This window comes from Sprattus sprattus (genome assembly GCF_963457725.1).
Source record: "Sprattus sprattus genome assembly, chromosome: 2".
NCBI classification, from domain to species: domain Eukaryota; kingdom Metazoa; phylum Chordata; class Actinopteri; order Clupeiformes; family Clupeidae; genus Sprattus; species Sprattus sprattus.
Window position 1 is genome coordinate 52,191,213 of NC_137921.1, and position 22,228 is coordinate 52,213,440.

A 22,228-nucleotide genomic window follows, 5' to 3' on the forward strand; every position below is an offset into this window, starting at 1 on the left:
GAAAAACTGAAAACGGGCTATGATTAGGGGCAAACTGTACTAAACTTGTTGGAAGAGTATAGCCTACTTTTCCCCCTAAATACAAGTTGTTACCCCTCCTTTCGTGGGTATAAAGGAGGATTGTAGGTTTGTCATAATCACAAATAAAATAGATTATGACATGTTGGTCAGTATGCGAAAAACAAAGTCGTGTCATCCACACGCACAGATTAGTGATTGGGCAGAGCAGGCGTCAAGTTAGTCAAATCCCGCCTCCCTGTTTCGCGCGCTTCTTTCATTCAAGCTTGGTTGCCCTGTGCGTTTGACCTAATTGGCATTCAGCCAGAGGAATGAACGACACAACGGCCAGAGATTGGGAACATTTGTATAACACAAAATGTCATCGGAAAGTACTGTAATAATAATAATAAAAGACGCACGCTTCCACTGATGACATCAAGTAGGCTTAAATATATGTCGGCGAATGTAAATGAGTCAAAGCTGTATTTTATTTTTTATAATCAACATTTAAAGAAAAAAGCTTAATATAGAGAAGAAGGGGAAAAGGTATTTTTTAGTACCTCCATTAAGCATTAGTGGCAGCCTATGTTTGTATCCTATGTCATGTGCAAATGCGGTACCTGTCTATTTCTTTTACATGCAATTAATTAAGCATTTATTGTCTCTCATAACATAAATACAATTATTCGCAATAAATCGCCTTTGTACCGGTGTTCATGACAGGACAAAACTCTCACGCACGTAAAAGGTATGCCTGTCTAGTTCCGCCAGGTTGTATACTCATCCGCTGGTGCGCATGCTCTTTGGGAACCCTAGCTAGGCCTTGGCTGTTTTTGTAACTCCAGTTCAACCCACAGCGCAGCCATCTACAACCAAAACAAGGAGCACGGAAATCGTAACAACCGGACAACCGTCAAGGTAGGAGTGATTTTGAACGCGCGCATGATTGCGTCGCTTTGGAAATGACAATCGGCTTGCTACCCGGTGAATTTTATTGCAGATATGACCGCACCAGGAGTACGGTGCTGTTTTCTATGCTAGCTATCTAGCGTTACGCTTTGCTTAGGAAGAATGCGAAGGCCCGGTGACCCACATTCGCTCTTCCCCGGTGAGAGGCAGGGGAGTGAACTGTATGGTGCTACCAAATGTTTTTTTAACCGGTTAAAAGCCAGCACGTTCTTTTTGTTCTGTGTGCCTTTAGTGGGCATCATGTTATTTTTCCCTTTCGAATTTTAAACTTTGTTGCTATATTTAGCACGGTTAGCATGCAGTGACCCCTGATTTTGGGTGATGAAACAAGCCGCTGATTTCGGGTGCGCATTCGCTTGATGGAAAACTTGCGCTTTTTGGTCTCGTGAATGGATCAACTGGATAAATTCAACACTGTTTGAGGTGAATGACGTTCAGATTCTGATATGCCTACCGCTGTCTTTAATTGTTGATTTTTCTGTGCAATCGCAAGCTTTCCCAGGGATTTGGACTCTGCGGGGGGAAACCAAATCCAATTTAACCCGTCCATTTTTCTGAGACACCGCTAGAGCAACCTGTAGCAGAGTCGGCAAAAGCTAGCAGGGATCTTCCTAAAGCTTACGACATCGATTCTTTCTTACCGCATGTTTTAACAAAATGTAATTTGCATTTTTTATTTGCCTGGCATTTGACATATATGTTATTTGTTTCCGAGGTTTGTCCTTATTTGTATATGTCAGTCTTGCCAGGCTACTGCAGAGGAAATACGGGTTTGTCATCCAAGCGCTTGTACTGGATAATGGTTACTGTGTGAAGGTTGAGAATAAACCGGCAAGATACGAATATGTCCGAGTGGGTATTATTCACGTAATTCAATTTTCAGTCTTGAGGTGTGTGGTCACAGATTATTGGCTATTCGTTGCATTTTGTTATTGCATGAGAAGAGATCAGTTTATTTTCATGGTTTGAAAACAGGACAATAAAACGGCGCTCTTACATCCTCCTTATCGCTTGTTTGTGTCCGTGTGAATATCTTCTGTCATATCTTGTAGTAATTAACTTGTAGGACAGTCGGCATTTATGGTTATTGATGCCTGCCGCTGAGGACTGGTGTAGGTGCCCTGTTTGAATGAATGCGTCCAGTATTGTTTTTTTTTTTTATTGCGCCGAATTGCTGGTTTATCAGTATTACCAACGTTACTTCACGTGCAGGCAGAGATTGATAATGGCACTTGTCACAAAGTTCAGGGGAATGTTCTCAGAAAACCTTCCCGAACTCCTGATATCTATCTAGCTTGTAAAAATGTTGAGCTTACTGTGAGGAATAGCTTACTATAGGAAGAAATAAACTTCAACGAACCAGCACACAGAGATAAGGGAGTGTTCAGTGCCACTACCAACCTAAATTAAGCAGCCTATGTCCATGCATTGGAACTGACTTGCTGGTCAAAATATCGGCAGCAAAATATTTCAGTTATGGTAACCTAAAGTAGCCTACGTACATTTAAAAGGAGCCAGTGTCAAAAACATAATTATAATAACTCGTGTTCATTATTTAAATTAATTCATAATTTTCCTCAAAGACACCCAAGTGACTGGTTAATGTCAGAAGTGAGGGTCCTTTAGTTTGTCTACTGTCAGCTGAGTTTAAGATTATGTGACTGAGGGGTGCATTGGCAAATCGCAAAATTTGCCGTCAGTTGTCATTTCCTTTGGGACTTACAGGCTGGAAATTCTTGTTGTTCAGCTGAAGATAAACAAAATCAGGTGGTATGGCAGGGCACAGCTGTGTTGTGTGTTTGTGCAAACCAGGCAGTGTGACCGTTGATGCTGGTGTGTGTGTGTGTGTGTGTGCGCCAGAGGGCTGTATGCTTTAGCTGCAATGGGGCGTTCTTGCTTCATCACTATCTCAGATGGCCATGTTCCCCTCATAGTAACTGTCAGGAAACTGAAGGGATACCCAGAACCGCTTTTAGTTTCCCCTTTTTGGAAGCCTATGTGTTGAAATGTTTACCTTCAATCTATAGTGTGTCTCAAAGGGTTAAGTTCGGTTGACCTGGCGCATCCTGATTCACTTTGTTGATGAAGAGTGATTACCATAATGTGAGTGTTCTAAAAGGTGAACCCAAGTGTAGTCCTTGCCCTGTTTGCAGTGGGTAGCGACTCCAAGTGTCAGCACACAGAAATGTGACTTGTGTGCTTGCCACCCAGTTATGAATCCTCTGGTATGTCGCTCAGCCCCTAGTGCTCAACCTGTGGACTCCAGGTCTCTGTGTCTTTAGGTCTGGATCCTTATGCCTTATCTGAGGGCCCATGGGGGGGGGGGGGGGGGGGGGGGGGGGACGGGACTATACCCTCTCACAGATGTAGTATGGGATGTTTGGAAATGCTTTTTGTAGCTCCTTCCTCAGCCTTACCTGAAGCAGTTACCTGGAGTCTTCTAGAAAGTGGAGTAATGACTCCAGTTATTTTCAACAAGTAATTGACTGATTATGACAGCGGCTAGAATTTTTTTTTCAACTCCGCTAAATAGGTATGTCTTGCCGCCACATAATGACGAAGCCCGCAGTCTTCAAAGGCAAGCCCTCGAGATATCCTGCTGAAGAATGAATCTTATGAATATACACAGCCTCTCGGGCAACTTTAATTCCTCGTTATTCTGCTGATGCCAAGATAACACCATTTTTGGGGAAATGGGCCCTTGGCAGGTGTTATGACCCTATATTTTGAGGATCAGTTTGGCTGTGGTGATCCAGGTGGGGCTAGTCCTAATCAGCCTCGTTGAATATGACCCTCTCTTTTGAGTTCCAGTTTGGGGCCAGTCCTAAATGCGAGATTAATCATGTCTTGTGACCAGACAAGTGCATAAATGCTCACAAAAATACCCAAGCATTCCTTAAAAAAATAGAAAGACAATTGTGATGGATAGTGGTGGTCGTCATTGCATAGTATGTTTTGGTTGGGTGAAGTGGGAAAAGTGTTGAGCGTTTACAAAGTTGTCTGAGAGAAAGGAAGCACTTCAGAACTGAGCACCATCAGCCCTCTCACTCAGATGTTGTGAAGTTAAAGGTGCCTTAAAGTTACCCCTCTCAGGTATAAATGTCACAGAATCAGCGCCCATTTGTGTCTTGGAAAGCTTAAGTCTGGGCCATTTGGAGAATAAGTGGCTTAATGATGACACTCCCTTCAGGAGCCATATTAGATTTCACTAGTCTCTATGTGGGGGTGCAGGGGTGGTTGATGGAGAAATGAACCACAGAGGAAATGGCTTTTTAAAGATGGCCGTGCGAAGACAGACAGAGGCAAGCATATGTGTGGGCGAAGCTGTTACTTAGTGTTTTTCTCCCAGGCTGAGTCTCTGATTGGCCACTCTGGCACAGAATATTAGATTCTTGTGGACGTGGAGTTTTAAATTAGGTGCAGCTATGTGGGTTTATTGTGGTACCCACCCCTCAACACCTACCTCATCACTTCAAAGTCTTGTATTTAAACGGATATTGAAAAGTGTAGGGAAAAACAGCCACACTTGTGTCTTATGTAGTTTTTAAATAATTCTTATATTTTAAATATTATTATTGTTGTTTTTTAAAAACCACACAAGTATTTTTATCCTTTTGCTTTCCTATACTTTTAAGAAACACAAAAAAATAACGTGAAATGGTAATGTTTGCACAGCTGGTATGTTTCTGGCCTGAACCGTATGTGACAGACAATTGTTTAGTCTGAACCAATCCTGAAAAAGTTCTTTTGTTTTGGATGCCGAATCATGCCTTGAGTTTCGAGACGGTTGCAGGGTAATTTGTGGTCAGAGGCATTTTGTGTAGTCTATTGTGAAGCTGCCAGGACCACTGGTTTGTGTCATTGCCCACATGTATAGTCAATACATTTTACTCAAGTCTTTGCAGCCATGTTGTATCGCCAGATTTTGAAAGGGTGTTTATTTCAAGTGCAACCTGGTAAACACACATTCAAACACAAACACACACACAACAAACAAAACACAGAGCACACAGATGTCCTGCATATTCACCCCTGGCTGATTTCAGTCGTTCTCTGTGAGGCTAGCCATTTTAGGCGAGACTGAGGGTGCCATTGTTGGTTATGCCTCACTGTATCCCAGCTGGGCAACGGTCCCACCCGCTTGACCCAGGACTCAGGGGAAGAGAAGGCAGTGTGCCCCAGGGGAGTGTGGGAAGGTGTGAGGGGGCCCTTATGGGCGCCTGGTGCAGACGGCTTCCTCTGACACCCCCGCCCTCCATCTGCCTCTGCCTCAGCCTCTGCCTCCACCTCTGTCTCCGCCTATGTGACCTTAGTTGTTGGGCACACTCATCTTCATCAGTATGCCATTTTGTTTTGGCGCCTTGACTGTTACAAGTCTGAGCCTTCCTTTATTGCTCCTGATGTGGTTTATGTGTAGGTGGTGAGCCTGGTTTCGTTGAATACTGGTGGACTTGATAGTCCAAACCTGATGTGTTCTTCCAGGTCGCACGCACGGTTGGTGAAGTCTTGTGTTTGCTGTGCCACACAGGTTGAACCCGTCACCGGTTGAATTCCAAGGAAGAATGGTGCACCCAAACGCATGGGTATAGCGGGTACCTTTGAGGCTACACTTGTGTGTAGTCTGGTGCTGCCAAGTCTTCTTCATGTTCTAGGCGTGTGAATATTAACCATTGATATGTGAATGTCAATTGAGTGTCTATGGTGCTATCTCACTCCATTAAAAAAAATAAAATTGAGTGTGTACCATTTCACAAATAAGCATTGTAATTATTTGAAGTGGGTTCCTAATAATAATAATAATAATAATAACAATAATAAACTTTATTTGTATATCACCTCTCATACAAAACAAAGCAGCTCAAAGTGCTTAACAGCAAAAAGAAATACTTGCACAAAGTAATTACATGCACAGTGAAACACATAAGCATATAGACGTTAAATAAAATAACAGATTAGGGATGTAAGCATTGGAATTGTTATGCTACAAATGGTTATGACTTTTTCTGTGCACACCCCTCTCATGTTAAGGACTTGGTGCATTGTAAAGTATATAAAGGCGAATGCCTTGAATGTATTCCATTCCATTTTTGGTTGAAATCAGTTACTCTAGCTTTCCGTCCAGTGTCTGCGCTCATACAAAACTCTGGTGTCCTTGCACAGTGTTGGTGCTATAAATGGGAAACAAACAAAGTGGCTTGTACTGAGCCATACGCTATTCCAACCAATCAACAGGTAGCTTCAGGAGCATGGAAGGGATGGGTGTAAATTGATTGGCTGTTGAGCTGAAATGGCAACAACCTTTGGCCTAAATTGAGGACTGAACCTTTAAGTTGTTTTTTTCCCATTTAGGATGTATGAGTATTGTTATCCCAGGGATGCTCAAGGAACAACATCTTAACACAGAAAGAAAATTAGAGGATTTGCAGAACCCATTTCATTTTATATGCTTTGATGGACATTGACATAAAGATGGGATGGGGGGGGGGGTAAATCTCCTTTGTCCCTCAAATCACGTTTATCCTTGTATAGATGGAGGTCTTGTGTTTATCCCTGTATAGATGGAGGTCTTTATCTTGTTTACATTCTGGGGAATTAGCATGACCAAGCCACCCTTATCCAATTTGGACCAACCGGAGGAAAGTGCTGTGCGTGTGTGTGCGTGTGCGTGTGTGTGTTGGTGCCGCCCGCTAGCTGCTCTTCAAATCCCAGAGGTTCTGATTAGAGATGAATCACAAGTAAAACATCTGGGTCATCTTTCTCTCACACACACACTTGCACATTCATATTCTCATTCAAAGATACACAGAACCTTAGCCTTAGCTGCACACACCACACCAAGGCCAGTTGATGTAAGCGTCAGACACACACAGACACACACAGACACACACAGACACACACAGACACACACATCCCTTCTCCCTAATCTGTAGCCTACAACTTTTCCTCCCTCCATCGGTTCCTCCCTCTTAATACTGTGTGTCTGTGTTGATGCTGCTCCTTGGTTCTCTCATTTCCTCTTAGCCTTTTGCCTGGGGGAAGATTTTTCTCTCTATCACAAGCAGCCTGACTGCCATCTCCTCTACTGTCACTGTCATTAAACAGTCAGCCTGTGGTCTTGGTGGTCAGCACGACCGCAGTTGTTCATCCATGTTGGTGCTGCTACTCACTGCTAAACCTCATGACTCTTGATGGGTGTTTTATTGTTAGGGCACTGATTTGCTGCAGTGATTCTTTGACTTCTTGTTGAAATGATTTGAACGCATCACATCAAGTCACCTTGCCAACTTCAAGCTCTTTTCAAGGATCGTAGCTATGTCAGGGATACGCAGAATGTTATTCTTGGGTAGCCTTGGGCCACAGCATACTAACATCTCTACAAGTATCCAGGGGTCTTCAATTCAGTTTTATATTTCCACCACAACAGAGGTTGAACTGGCGTTACTTTTGACTGCTGACTAAGACATGTTCTGGAACTTTCCCTGACAGTAACGTTACCTTTTCTCTAAACTTGCTTGACTTGGTGAACTCTGCTGCCTCATTTGGAGTGTTAGGGCTTTGTGTGTGCGGTGGTAGCACTTGTGTATGTGATGGTACATTTGTGTGTGTGGTTGTAGCGCTTGTGTTTGTGTACGAGGTTCTAGCGCTTGTATTTGTCTATGTGGTGCTAGTGCTTGTGTATGTGGTGCTAGTGCTTGTTTTTGTGTTTGATATGTTGAACTTGTGTTTGTGTGCTAGGGCTTTGTGTTGTGTTGGTTCAAACTGGTTCTTGTGTGAGCTCTGCGGATGATTTGTGATGATAGTGGGAATGACAGTGTCGTGAGCAGTCAGGCACACCTTAGTCACTGGTATTACGAACATGATGCTCAGTCCATTGTCCTCCGACAGGTGAGCAGTTCTTCAGTCAGTGTTACGTTGTAGTGCTATTGAGTTCAAATGTGTTGCACACTGCATTATGTGGTTGATCCTTCACAGGTACACTCCTGACAATGTTAACCTGACCTAGCTGATGATGTTGAGGTTTTGTGGGCTTGTCTAACACAGGCTCTGCCACAGTAGGATACTGCCAAACAAATTAGGCAGAAAAATGGCTGCAGACGAAAGAGGGGCACTGTGACTCGGTTTGGCAGCAGTTGCCCCCCCCCCCCCCCCCCCCCATCCTCCTGCCACCCCTCGTTGCTGTCGGTAGTTGTGAGTCATGCTAGCATCTGCCTGTGCCTGTGTGCCCGGATAAAACATTTGACCTTCTCTGTGTACCCCCAGTGAAAATGGGCGCCCATTTTGAAGTGGACGCGGGACCCAGTGACGAGAGATGGCAACCAGACACCAAGGCTGTTTGTTGTTCCTCTGACTCAGCGGGCTCCCAGGCTCTGATTGGATAAAGTGGCTTAGGTGAGCTTAGGGTCGCCACAGTGACGAACCTTGACCCGTTAAAGGAACGTACATTAGAGGATATATGTTCTGTTGGTTTGGCTGCTCCTGGTGGTCTGTTGTAGGCTTGCGAGAATGGTGAATACTGGTCAAATATGTTTTTGTTACACCATGCACTGATGCAACCCTGTTGCCATCGTTTTGTTACTGTGGTTTATTTGCACAAGTGAGAAAGCAATACAGATGAATCTCAGTTTTCAGTTTTCAACCAAGCCAAAATAAGCTTATATTTTTTCAGCGGCAGCATCAACATTAGACTGCAAAACTGGAGAATTTCTATACAACGTTAGGATTACCCTAAGGTTGAGTTGACAGTCAAATGTTATCGAGATTTATGGCAGCTTAAGTGCTTTATTAATGAACATACCAGCACCAGTGTTGATTAATTAAAGCCTTTATTTCAGTTGACATTTTGCTTGTGTTTATTTAAATGGCCGCACCCTTAACACAACTCTGTAAACTATAATTCCGTTTGTTGTATTCACCTCATATAATCTCCGAAAAGAAATATTCTTGCTGTTTTAAAAATGGCATTTGTCTTCCACTTTCTTTGCAACAAACGCCAGATATCACTGTAAACCTCACCTAGCAGTTTCAGGGCTGGACAGAAGTTCCTACCCTAGATTAGGTATTTCATTCTCCCAGGGGTCACAGGAGGGCCGTCAGGGGCGGCTCCTACGGCTGTAACCTGCACGAAGGTGCAGCCATCCTAAAAGGGTCTGCGAGTTCCTGCAGTGAAAAATTGCCAATAGGCTCCAGTTGGAGGTAAATCTTGCATGTTGGTACGAGCGCCATTTTCCAAATTTGTTTTAACCAAGTAGATTTTTTCCTTCTTGAGACTAGCATCAGAAAATGATACAGACTGTGTCTCTCTGACAAAGGTCAGTCATGCATCTGTCTGTCTATCTATCTTTTTCCATTTACCTCCCTCCCTCCCTCTCTTCCATTTTCCCTCGTTCCCCGGTAAGTCTCATTTAGCAGTGATTAAATTAAACATTGTAACGCAGAAGCCATCTGCTATTAATCCTGCATAGAAGCGGTTTCCTTTGCCTTTTGAAACACTACGCTTGTGTTTCAGCACAAGAGAGAGATGTGTCCCAGATTCCTTTTTTTCCCCCGAATGGCATTTAGTACACAGAGCACAAGGAGCTGTTTCCCTTGCCCCTCTCTTTTTTTTATTATAGTATTTCCAGGCCAAGCAGACATTTTTTCTAGTCACTCGCTTTGGGACTGTTCACTTTTGTGTTGGCCATTTTTATCAGGATTTGATTGCCCCCGACTCTTATATGTATTTCCAAGTGGCATCAAAAATTGATTACATAGCCATAGGTATGGTTTAGATTGTTTTCTTTGTGTTTCCAGTCGTGTGTGTGTATATGTGGACATGTGTGTTGGAGAGCCTCAGTGAGGTGTGTGTGTGTGTGTGTGTGGATGCTCACCTGGCAGGGTTGTTCAGGTGTGTGTTTGCGGACCTCCAGTCTCTAGGCATGAGTTGCCAGGTTCATGCTGTTTGTCTAGCTGTGAGGTCTGGGGGATCTCCATCCACTCAGTTCTAGAGCTCCCAACAAGCTCGCCTGTATCTCCTGGGTGTCCCACCTCTCTGTAACCCCAAACCCTCCTCCCACCACAACCACATCCCCCCCCCTGCCATTTCAAATTATCTCACTGTCAAGCCATCAGACAGACCACAAAAAATGTCCATTTCCTCCAAACTATTGGACAACCATCATGCCCTAGAACTGCAATGCCAAAACCATGTACACAACAGAATCTCTGCAGGCTCATGAGAGGTGTTGGCATGCTCTGTGTCGGAGGTGTTCCCCATACGGAATGTACTCATCTTAATATAAAATCTGGCGGCAAGCCATGCTAACCGGGTGCATGACAGCCCCTTTATAGATGAGCATGACGTCTTTGCTCTAAGAATGGCATCTGCAAGCACACACACACACATACACACACGTACGTGTTTCTCTGGGGGAGGTGGGACTGTGATGAAAGGTCGAGAGAGTGACTGGTGGCTGCCGTCTGCTCGGGTGAGGTAAAGCGATGAAGCTTAGGCTAGAGGTCAGATGTCCGGGTGACCTTTCAGAGAGAGCAGCGCATCCCATTCTCAAAGGAGAGGATTACTGCTGCGCTGCTGTGGTGTGTGTGTGTGTGTGTGTGTGTGTGTGTGTGTGTGTGCGCCCCCCTACTGTGTGTGTGTGCCCCTGCTGTGTGAGTGTGTATCTGTGTGTGTGTGTGTGTGTGTGTGTGTGTGCGTGTGTGTTTGCCCCTGTTGTGTGTGTGTGTGTGTGTGTGTGTGTGTGTGTGTGTGCGCTGTCCAGCTGTCAGGAAAGCTCCATTATGGGCAGTCGGCTGAGTTTCATGTTCCTCAAGTCTGCTGTTGGATGGTTTTCACAAACAGGCCAATCCTGTTGGGAATTTTCTGTCCTAATCCGGGCAGGCGGTTAAATGACCTTAAATCTGTGGACATTTTTAGCATGCTTTTGACTTTTGATTGGCGTGGGAGAGGAACAGGCTCAAGAGGTAGAGCAGGATTGGGAGCGACCTTGTTTCCAAACCAGCTCCTCCTGGCTTTATCTCAAGCGTCTCGTGTTCTCGACCAAACCGCAGTATCTGCCCCCGGCAGCACTTACCATGGTTTTGTGTGGCACCCTCTGATGTAGAAAGGTGTCTATGCTCCGTAAAATATATACATAGCACGTTTGAGTAACTGCAGAGTGGAAAAGTGTTTTTTACAAATGCAGTATGTTTCTCATCCACTTGCAAAATGGCATCCCCTGGCCAGTTAAAACTCTCTCGGCTCCTCTGTAGGCTGTGGGACCGAGTGAGCTGCGTGAGTCCTAGGTTTTGGATACCGCCGCTGAGACTGCGGCACGCTCTCTTCTCGGCGTGGGAAGTAAACGGCGTAATTACCTCTGAGTTCTGGCCCCCATTCATCAGATATTCACTAACTCCGTTCCTTTTATATATTTATTTGCCATGGGCCTTTGATGTGCAGCTTGTTTCTGGCTGGAAATTGGGTCATATTTTTTGGGGTAAGGGGGGGGTGGAATATGATCTGGATTTTCTAACTCCCTGACTGATGTTCTGAAAGCAGTGCCAACAAACTTCTATTGGTACAGCAGGCGTATTGACTTTTCTTTTCTTTTGAGGGTGTTAAGGTTCGGATATGTCAATAAATATATGTAAGTGTCTGAAAGGGTTTCTTAAACCTACTGTTTGTGTAATGTCAATATGTCATTGGTCGATATGTGAAATGTACCGGTCATGATCGGTTTGCGCTTTCTTGTAGTGGAAAGGGAAGTCTGAAGGCTGAAGATAAGAAAAGAATCTGTTGGAGATTGATACAGTTGTCACTGATAAATAACGGTGTGTGTGTGTGTGTGTGTGTGTGTGTGTGTGTTTCGTGGCAAGTTCATGGTGAGTTATTCAGATGCATGATGGGTGCAGCCGAGTGAGTAATGACTGGGACATGCCCTGTTTGTTTACTTGACCCAGAGTAACTTTTAATCATGGTGTGTCTCACGTGCTGCTGATATGAGCCTGGTGGACACACACGCACACACACACACACACTCCACAACATTTTTCTTCATCCCTAGTCGACAACAACGATGTGCTCGGCCTCTCTCACACACACTCATTCACACACCCACATCCCCTGTGATCCCATCAGCCGCAGCAGAACCACCCCCACCCCCACCCCCCTCGCCAGGCCCTCAGCCCTACTGACCCAGTTGGCCCTGCTCCTTTTTTCAGTTGGCACGTCCCCCCCCCCCCCCTCCTCCTGAGAGACTGCAGGCCAGGAGCCGCAAGAGCAGCAGCAGCAGCAGCATTAGTAGCAGCCACCGCAGCAAAAGCTGATTCTGATGCTCCACATCAGATGTGCTGTTGGCAGCTCCGCCGTGGGGGCCTGGCCCAGCTCCGTCGTGGGGCCCAGTGCCAGCTGCGGCGTGGGCCCCTGCCTGGTGGAAAACCGCTGCTCGGTTGGACTCTGCTCTCAGACGTTTTCCTGTCTGCGGACCAGAGGGGATGCACACCCAAACAAAGGGGCTCTTTGTGTGTGCACGGGCGTTAAGCCTCTGGTTGTCCCCACGCAAGGGGCTCTGGCGCTGGGGGCGTGGAGGACGGCAGACTAGAGCAGAGACGGTGGAGGTGGTTGAAGGTGCGTGGGAGGAGGTGCAGGGGACGTCTGGGGACTGGGAGCTGCCAGTCCATACAGCCAGTCTGGGCACACACAAGTAGGGGGGTTGAGGAAATGGAATTGGGTCTGGACGTTTTGATGGTCGTAAAATGTGTAAAAAACGTACAAAAAAAAAAGACTCAAATGCAATCATTTGCTTCCTTCTCAAAATACTCCCTCAACTCTTCGTCCCGGTCGTGTGTGGTGATGGATAGGCATGGATATATAATGTGTTTGGGATCACAGTTCAAACTGCAAGAGACACTTGGGTAAAGGGAGTCTGTTCAAAAGATTTGCAAGTAAAAATAGGGTTTGTTCAGGGCAGAGTTGAGAAGTGTTTGTTTAAAAGAGTATGGTGTGGATAGTGAGGCTAATGTGTGGACTTACTCTTCCACAGATTTACTGTTGTTTTTGTTCTGTTTTGTTCCACTGTGTGTGGGTCTGTGAAACTATGTGACGAGATGACACATTGCATACATTTGCATATGCATGTGTGAGTGTGAGTGTGTGTGTGTGTGTGTGTGTGTGTGTGTGTGTGTGTGTGTGTGTGTGTGTGTGTGTGTGTGAACGCCTGACAGCACATGAAGAAGGTTTAACAGGCTCCAGGTTTAAACCGCCGGCTGCCGGCCGATGATGAAAGAGTTGCCATGGTGACAGCAGCCCTGCCTGTCCCACACTCAACCCGCTTTGCTGTACAGTGACACTCTAAGTAATGGATGCTGCAGTAGGTCCTCCCTGGTTTCCCCACTCATGATCACACAGCCCCTCCTTTCACAAGATTGCTAGGCTAACCTATGCTTTGCTTCACTAGATTATGCTAAACTAGGCTAGGCTAATCCAGAACAAACTATACTAGTTCCCTGTTGGGATGCTCTTTATGGAGAACACTGTCAAGGTTTTCATGCTTTCTGCCATCTCTCTCTCTTTGTTTGTCTAATCAGAAGTCGGCTCTTGACCAGATATTCTTTTTTTTTTTTTGCCCTCACTTGTGGTCCCGCTTTATCAACACTGAGCCACTGTGGAGCCTGTAGCCTCTGATGATCAAAGCCTTGCCCTTTAGACTGACACCTGTCTCTCCTCTCCTCTCTCTCTCTCTCTCTCTCTCTCTCTCTCTCTCTCTCTCTCTCTCTCTCTCTCTCTCTTATTTCTTTCTTTCTCTCTCTCCTCCCTGTGTCCCTTGTGATGGGCCCTGGTGTACCACAACTTAACTTGTGTTCTGGGTTGGAGGGTGGTGGTGGTGGGGTTGACAGGGACAGGGACAGGCACAGGGACAGGTTTTATCTCCTCAACACACAAGACACCAGGCTTCAGAAATCCCCTCAAGTTCCTTGACTCAGCCATTAGTAACCTACAGGAAACTGACGCGGGGGGATTATTTGATGTAGCGTGGCTGAGAATGAACAGCACTTTAAAGGTTTAGTATTTATTTTTTTCCTCAGCCCCCACCACCACAAAGCCAAACCTTTGCCTAGAGAAGGGGAACGGGAATGGGAATCGGGGGGGTTACTGAGGAAGATATTGTGTTCCTCCGAACGGCACTAGGAATGATTTGAGGGGCTTTGAGAGAAACCCTCGGTGAGGTAGGGGGAGTTCTTGTTCTGAGATGAGCCCGGGTGGGCCCCCTCTGTCGAGCAAGGCACGCCTCTAAAGCACACTTAACAAGACCTAGACATAGAGCGTGATTTAGGATGCGATCGTGGCTCTCTGAAGGCAGGGAAAGGGATTTTCTGGCACAGGCACCAGGGGCATCTCTGCTCTGAGTGATCGGATGAGGGGGTGTCTCTGGTGCAGGCTGATGATACCATAGGCACTCTGAGATTCTTCTGAATGAAGAGTGCGTTAAAAATAGAGAGAGAACGAAAGAGAAAGAGAAAGAGAAAGAGAAAGTCGCCGCAGTGGAGGAATCCATCTGGTCTATTTTTATTCCGCCTAGTGCAGGCGGTTGCTATGGCGTTGCCGACAGGCACAGTTGTCATGCCGGCGTCTCCCTGTGTGTGCGCGTGCATGCATGCGTGCAGAGAGATGCTGAGGATCCACTTGTGTGTGTGTGTGTGTGTGTGTATTTTGTGTGTGTGTGTATATTTTGTGTGTATGTTAGTCACATCCTGAAAGCTGTGTTGACCTACATCCAAGAGAACGAGAACAGGCAGCATGCACACACACACTTTTTGCCAACTTGTGTGTGTGTGGGTGGGTGTATGTGAGAGGGAGAGAGAGGGAGTGTGTGCGAAGGGAAGACAGTGTGATAATGAGTGCGCACGAAAAAAGTGTGCGTGCGTGCATGCGTGTCTGTTGTGAGCGTGGGAGATTTAGCTGCTGTGTTCAAAATGGAAAAAGGGGACAGAAAGCGCTGAGAGCAAGAGAAAAGGCAGCGAGTGAGAGAGAAACCCAGACAGCGGAGACACAGAGAATTAGAGAGAGAGATGGAGAGAGAGAGATGGAGGGAGAGAGATGGAGAGAGAGAGATGGAGAGAGAGAGATGGAGAGAGAGAGGTGAAGAGAGAGAGATGGAGAGAGAGAGATGGAGAGAGAGAGGGCAAAACACAGAGACAAAGTATTAAAGATTCACTGTGCAGTTCTTCTGTCAGCAGTATTTGTAGGGAAGGGAGAAGAACACAATGTGCGTGTCACGCAGTGATCAAGCATTTAGCGCTGCCGTGTGTCTGTGCGGTGGCATGGGCATGAGAGGAAGAAGACACTCCAGCCTTTCTGAAGACAGAGAGGAATTTGGTGGGTGTGGAGATGAATTAGTCATGAACCAGCTGCCTGATCGTTGCCAACAGGAGTTTGTGTGTGTGTGTGTGTGTGTGTGTGTGTGTGTGTGTGTGTGTGTGTGTGTGTGTGTGTGTGTGTGTGTGTGTGTGTGTGTGTGTGTGTGTGTGTGTGTGTGTGTGTGTGTGTGAGTGTCAGTCAGAGCTTAACTCCTAGTGCTGTGATTTAGGCGCTCACAACAGGCACTGTCATCCGTGAAAGCTATCAAAGCGGTTCATGAAAATGGCCAGCGCTGATGATTCGACGCGTTTCTTTCTGTGTCTTGATCTGTGCTTGTCTCTCTCTCTTTCTCCCTCGTGGTTTCATGTTCTCTTTTTCTTTTGTTTTCTTTCCTTGCCTCTCTGTCTCTCTCTCTCTCTCTCTCTCTCTCTCTCTCTCTCTCCCTCTCTATACTGCTTTCACTTCCTCCATTTTGGGTGCAGCGGTTACACAGTGCATTAGCTCCTTGTCCGATTGGCCAGAGGGCTAAGGCAGTCACCCGCTGGCTCCTGATTGGCTGGAGTCCCGTCTCTCTGATGAGCTGAACCGCTCCCTGATTGGCTGGCATCCGATTGCGATGAGCCGGGGCCAGCGGGGATTGGCTGCAGCGACGGGTGCTGCCTGTTGAGCTGTGATTAAGGCGCATTGGAAGCAAGTGGAAAGTAGGTCATTGTGTCAGCGGGTCAGTGAAGCAGCTACTGACATCACAGTTACACAACCAGTGCCTGCCAGGCTGCTGCCGCCTCGGCAACTGAGGCTCTGCAGGAAACCCAATGGCTGCTCCACTTCCTTTCTTTCTTACTCTTTCTATTTTCTATTCTTTGTTCTAGTCTTTGTTGTCAGTTTTTCTCTTCGGCTCTTTTCTCGTTGTCTACCACAAGGGCATTCACAGTTTTCCTTCTTCTCTCTCTCCCTCTCTATTTCTCACCCTCTCTGCCTATATTCACTTAACATGTATCTCCTCTCCTCTTTTTATTCTGTCTGTATTCATTTTTCCCCCTCTCCATCTGCCTTTTCCTCTCTGAGTTTAATCGCCTGCTTTGCATAAACACTGAGTGCTGTTGGAGTGGGTTGTGTGCTCTGCAGTGGAATACCATATGGCTGTTTCAGTGGGAAGAGTCGCTATAAATGTATGGCAGAGTCAAACTGTGGGAGTCTCGTGAGTTGGATTGGGAAGAAGCCAATTACATACTTACACACACACACACACACACACACACATACTTACACACACTTACACACATACTTACACACACTAAAGGTCTTTTTGTTCGGCTACAAAGTGTTTTTTAATTTTTTTGCCAGGCTATTGTTGCCTGTGAACAAACTGTGGCTGTCCTGGTGACACTTGTGAAATGTCCCTTTTGGGGGGGACAAGTATATGATGTCTTCTCATGTCAGTGCCAGTGTACTGCTGACCTCTCTAGCGCCTCTTTCCTGTCACACGTCCTCGTCCTTTGTTTAACAACATCCCTCTCCTGTTCTTTTTTTTGTTTGTCCTTGTCTCTTCGGCCTGCTTTCCCCTTTGAAACTGAGCCTTGAGGAGTAGGCTGTCCTTGTGACATGCTCGGCGTGTGTGTGCGCGTGCTTGTGTGTGTGTGTGTGTGTGTCTGCATGTGTGTGTGTGTGTGTGTGTCTGTGTGTGTGTGTGTGTGTGTCTGCATGTGTGTATGTGTGTGTCTGCGTGTGTGTGTGTGTGTGTGTGTGGAGGTGTCTGCATGTGTGTGTGTGGTTGCTTTGAAGGGCTAGGTGCTGTCCCTATGGAATCTGTTTTTCCACCCCCAGAGGCACATCTCTTAAATGTGAGCTGGCCTTTCCTCCTGCTACTGAAGACCTCTCTGAGGTGACATTTTTGTGATGTTGTGTCCCTCTAACCTATAGCCAAAGCAACTCTCTCTCTCTCTCTCTCTCTCTCTCTCTCTCTCTCTCTCTCTCTCTGTCTTTCTCTCTCTCTCATACACACCTGAAAACGGCACCTTCTAAAGGTGAAAGTCCTGAAAGATGAATAACTCTGTGCTCACTCTCTCTCACACACACAAATACTCTCTCTCTGTTTCATACATACACATTCACAGGAAAAGGACAAGGAAAACACTGTGCAAGCTCTGTCCCCATCAACAGGAAGGCTATTGGAAAGCCTAGTTAGTGAGATCACCTAGCTATGTGTTTATTTTTATGCGTGTGTGTGTGGCTGTGAAGTTGTTTGCATGCCTGGCATTTCACTTGACCATCCAGTGGCTCAAATTATGGCAATGGGATCTACTCCAGAGAGTGTGAAGTGAGATGAATCGGTGTGTGTGTGTGTGTGTCTTGGTGTAAGTGGGTATGTATACTCTGTGTTTTTGTTTGTGTGTGTGTGTGTGAGCCTGCCTGCAGGTCAGAATGTCATCAGTTATGAGCAGTGAGCAGGAGAGGCATTGCTGACCTTCAGCAGGCTGTGACGGACATGCAGCCACATCAGCGTGTGTGAAGATTGTTTTAGCGCGCCACTTTGTTTGTTTGTGTGTGTGTGTGTGTGTGTGTGTGTGTGTGTGTGTGTGCCTGTATGTGTGCCTGCCTTTGTCTGGGAAGGGATTTGTCACTTCTGGCTGGCAGGTGAAGAGGGCTCCTTCATTAGACTCTGGGCTCAGATAAATCCAACAGTTATTGGACATGGAAGACTTCATATCCATTGGCTTCATACAATATAGAAAACAAATTGACTGACTGGAGCTTTTACAAAGATCTTTATTTCTTTCAGTACCTATCCAGACTTATCACCTTAAGTGATATCCTTATGCCCTTGTCTTCATACTCCTTTTTATTTATTTTTATTTTTTTATTAATAAACCAGAGACAGTGGATCTCAGAACAAGAGTGGGATCCAGATGTTGAACTCAGAAATGCCCTGGTTTATTTAGAATGTTGTATAAATGCCAAAGTATTTTTTCCCTTTGGAGTGTCAAGTACATTTACAATTCAGGTTCAAATTAAACCTCCACCCTCTTGACATATACTATCATTTAGCAGATGATTTCAGAGATTCAAAAGAATCTCACATTGCAGGTTATACACTTAATCGGTAGGCTAGTGGGAAAGACAAGTGTGTATCTGTCCTTCACATGACCATATATTATCAAAATTAATTTTAAGATGATAGCAAAATTATCAAAGCATACAGTACTGTGCAAAAGTTTTAGGCAGGTGTGAAAAAATGCTGTAAACTAAGAATGCTTTCAAAAATGGAAGTGTTAACAGTTTATTTTCATCAATTCTTCATAAATTAACAAAATGCAGTGAAGGAACAGAAGAAACTTCTAAATTAAATCAATATTTGGTGTGACCACCCTTTGCCTTCAAAATAGCATCAATTCTTCCAGATACACTTGCACAGTTTTTGAAGGAACTCGGCTGGTAAATTGTTCCAAACATCTTGGAGAACTAACCACAGATCTTCTGTGGATGTAGGCTTCCTAAAATTCTTCTGTCTCTTCATGTAAACCCAGACAGACTCGATGATGTAGAGATCAGGGCTCTGTGGGGGTCATACCTAGCCTGGATACCAGCCCAAACCCCGCCCACAAAAAATGTTGTCAGGGAGATCATCGTCAGGCTAGGTCATACCATCACTTGCAGGACTTTCTGTTCTTCTTTAAGCTGAAGATAGTTGTTAATGACATTGGCTGTATGTTTGGGGTTATGTTCCTGCTGCAGAATACATTTGGTGCCAATCATACGCCTCCCTGATGGTATTTCATGATGGATTAGTATCTGCCTGTATTTCTCAGCATTGAGGACACCATTCATCCTGACCAAATTTCCAACTCCACTTGCAGAAATGCAGCCCCAAACTGGAAAGGAACCTCCACCATGCTTCACTGTTGCTTGCAGACTCTCATTATTGTACCTCTCTCCAGCCCTTCGGCGAACAAACTGCCTTCTTCTACAGCCAAATATTTCTAATTTTGACTCATCAGTCCAGAGCACCTTCTGCCATGTTTCTGCACCCCAGTTTCTATGTTTTTGTGCGTAGTTCAGTCACTTGGCCTTGTTTCCTTGTCGGGGTAGAGCTTTTTTCTATGAACAATCCAATAATCGATGCAGCTTGCATTTCAACATAAAATGGATTTTTTTTTTTTTTTTTTTTAATTACAAAATCGATTATGAACTTTTCTGAATCGAGACAGAATCGTTTTAGAGAGAATCGATTAAAATCGAATAATCGATTTTTTCCCCCCACCCCTACTATATATAGGGTAGAGCGCCCACATAGTAATTTTCTGTTGGGCTTTCTGAGAAGTGAAACTTGTGTCTTGTGCTAGCGCTGGTAGTTCTTGTGCTGTGCACCATAAGTGGAGTTTTCCCAGAGCAGTGAGGGCTGTTCTGATGGTTGAAAGGCTAAATGGATCAGTCTTTGTGTACACCTTGCCATGTATACACACAATCCATAGGCCCATGTGTACGCAAAATCCATAGAACCATGTGGATGCACAATCTATAGAACCATGTGAACTCACAATCCATAGGACCATGTGTATTGCACAATCCATAGAACCATGTGTACGCACAATCCCACGATAAGTGTAGGGAGGTTTTTATCAGAGTTATCAAACACAGCCTGTATGTATTTGTACCGAGGTCACACTCTCCATTTTGCAATTTGTGTCCTACACTGCTACACCAAAGAATCAATAAATAATTTATGCCAGTTGTAAGTGTCATGGTGGTAGTCTTTAATCATTTGGATATTGATTTGAAATATTAGTTTTTCGATTATCAAACTGATCCTCTGTTGCTGTCTATGATTACAGTCAGTTATGCCTGTTGTATGCCCTCTGTCATAGTGTGAAATCCTTACATTGCTGCAAAACACCAAGCCTTTTAATATCGGCTTCTATACTGTTAACTATACCTTGAATTCAACTGGGTGGTCCCTTACCATACAATTGGCATGATGGCTATGTTGACAGTTCAGTCACAGTGCTAGTTGGCACAAGAATCCCCAAACACAACGATACACGGGCCGCGTAGTCTCTTGGTGTCGCAAATTTTAAACATTATGCCTACACCGCCTCAGGCCCATGTGGAGAGTTACACATGTTTTATCCGACAAGCGTGTTTTCATAAATACTGTTTTATGTGCAGAAAAGTGCTCAGCGTGATTTTAGTGGGAGCGCACCATTGATGCCTGTGGCCCCTAAGTTGGGAAGGGACCCCTGAAAGAGAGTCTCATCTGTCTTGGCCTACTCTGTCTGGGCCCCTTACCCACAGTCCTGCCCCCTGGAGCTCCCCTCAAGCATTCCTTTAAGACATATTGGGTTGTGCTCCCTTTTTCTGCCATCGTCTGTCAAGTCTGTCTGTCTAACTCACACTCGCACACACACACACACACACTCTTACTCACACTCTCTCACTTACTCACTCTCCCTCACTTCACGCTCACAAACACCTTCTCTCTTCCCTAGCTTCCCCTCTTCCCCTCTGGCTGCCTCTGGAGAGTTTTGGGGTATTTCCAGTGCTGTGGGATGCCTTCCATCTGCCTGTCAAACCTGAGACCGGCCCCTCATGGCAGGGTTTCAGTCCATTAGCGAAGCACCAGAGATGAAGGATGAAGTTTGACCTGACTCTTGTTTTTCTTCTTTCCTCTCTCAGGGAGAAAAAAAAAAGGAAACAAGAAACGCCTCCCCTCCGATGCTTCACGGCTACAGTAGCGCTTCAGAAAACATGTGATCGGTAAGTGTGTGTGTGTGTGTTTGTGTGAGCGAGAGAGAGCGAAGGAATGAAAGAGTTGTTCATTTATTCAGGTCTTTTGCCTTCATTACTTTCCAGAAAGTTGGCTGTGCGCTACTGACCTGGAAAGTAGTCTTAGTTGCTTCATCCTCCAAAGTCAATCCATTACGCTGTAATGAACATGATTAGGAGGTGTATTGGCAGGGTTCAGAGCTGCTTTAATGCACATTTTCATAATGAGACTCGCTCTGGTGAGCAAATGTCTCATTTCTTTCTTTAATGCTTCTCTCAGCTCTGTCACTGTCCTCACTGTTTAGTGAATGTGTTAAATTACAGTGGGTGTGTTTAGGCACACATTCCCCCAGGTGAACGTGGCCAGTTGTGTTAATCTCTCTCTCTCTCTCTCTCTCTCTCTCTCTCTCCCCCCTTCTCCTGCAGGCTTGGGTTGTTGCTGTCATGTGGTTACCTCACTCTCACACCCGCCGGAAAACCACGCCTCCACAGGGGCCTCTCTGAGTGCACGTGAACGCTGACCTTTAACCTTTCCCCAACCTTTAACCTTTCCACACCGCCCTACCTCGTCCCATATCAACTCCGGGGGGTGTTTACCCCCCAACCCCTCCCCCCACTGATCTCAGTCCCCCACCTCCACCCCACTCGCCTGGGCTTGATCTTCATCCTTCTGTAAGGTCCTCATCCTCTGGCAGAGTGGGTAAACTGGAGGTGAGAACGCCCCCCTCCCCCCCACCAAATCCCAGCACATTCCAGCACATTCCAGCACACACACACAGTCCACTAAATGATTCAGGCCTCTGGTTAAGTCTTCTGAAATGCTGGTGCAGTATCTCACTGAATGTCCTTCCGATAGCTTTTCCACAGTACGTTTACATTTACTCAGCCAAAGCTTTTAGCCAAAGTAACCTGACAGAAGGTGAAGGTGTTTCTTTTATCAGGAAATGTGTACCCTGAGGGAATGCTACACTGACCTTGGGTCAGTTGACCTTTTGGTTTTATTCTCTCATGGACTGAATGTAGTGTTCTTTAGTGTGCTGTTTTTGTTCCCCTTGTGCTCCAGATTCGCGTACAAATGTCTACCTCAAGATTAAAGGTCGTCTCTCTACCACTGCGACCCTGAACACTCTACAAAATGACCTCAAGCATAGACCGGTGAGTGAAGCTGTG

At 45.6% G+C, this 22,228-nt stretch overlaps 1 protein-coding gene across 2 annotated transcripts in view; it reads left to right on the forward strand.

Annotated features, from left to right (window-relative positions):
* The first annotated feature begins 844 nt into the window (after window positions 1-844).
* clocka (clock circadian regulator a) overlaps window positions 845-22,228 on the forward strand; it is a 41,873-nt gene continuing 20,489 nt past the window's right edge. For both annotated transcript variants that reach the window (XM_080860760.1, XM_080860761.1), the window contains exons 1-4: window positions 845-918; window positions 20,969-21,049; window positions 21,485-21,769; window positions 22,122-22,213. In XM_080860760.1, the coding sequence (XP_080716886.1) occupies window positions 22,194-22,213 (20 nt within the window). In that variant the 5' untranslated portion in view covers window positions 845-918; window positions 20,969-21,049; window positions 21,485-21,769; window positions 22,122-22,193. The remainder of the gene's footprint in view (window positions 919-20,968; window positions 21,050-21,484; window positions 21,770-22,121; window positions 22,214-22,228) is intronic.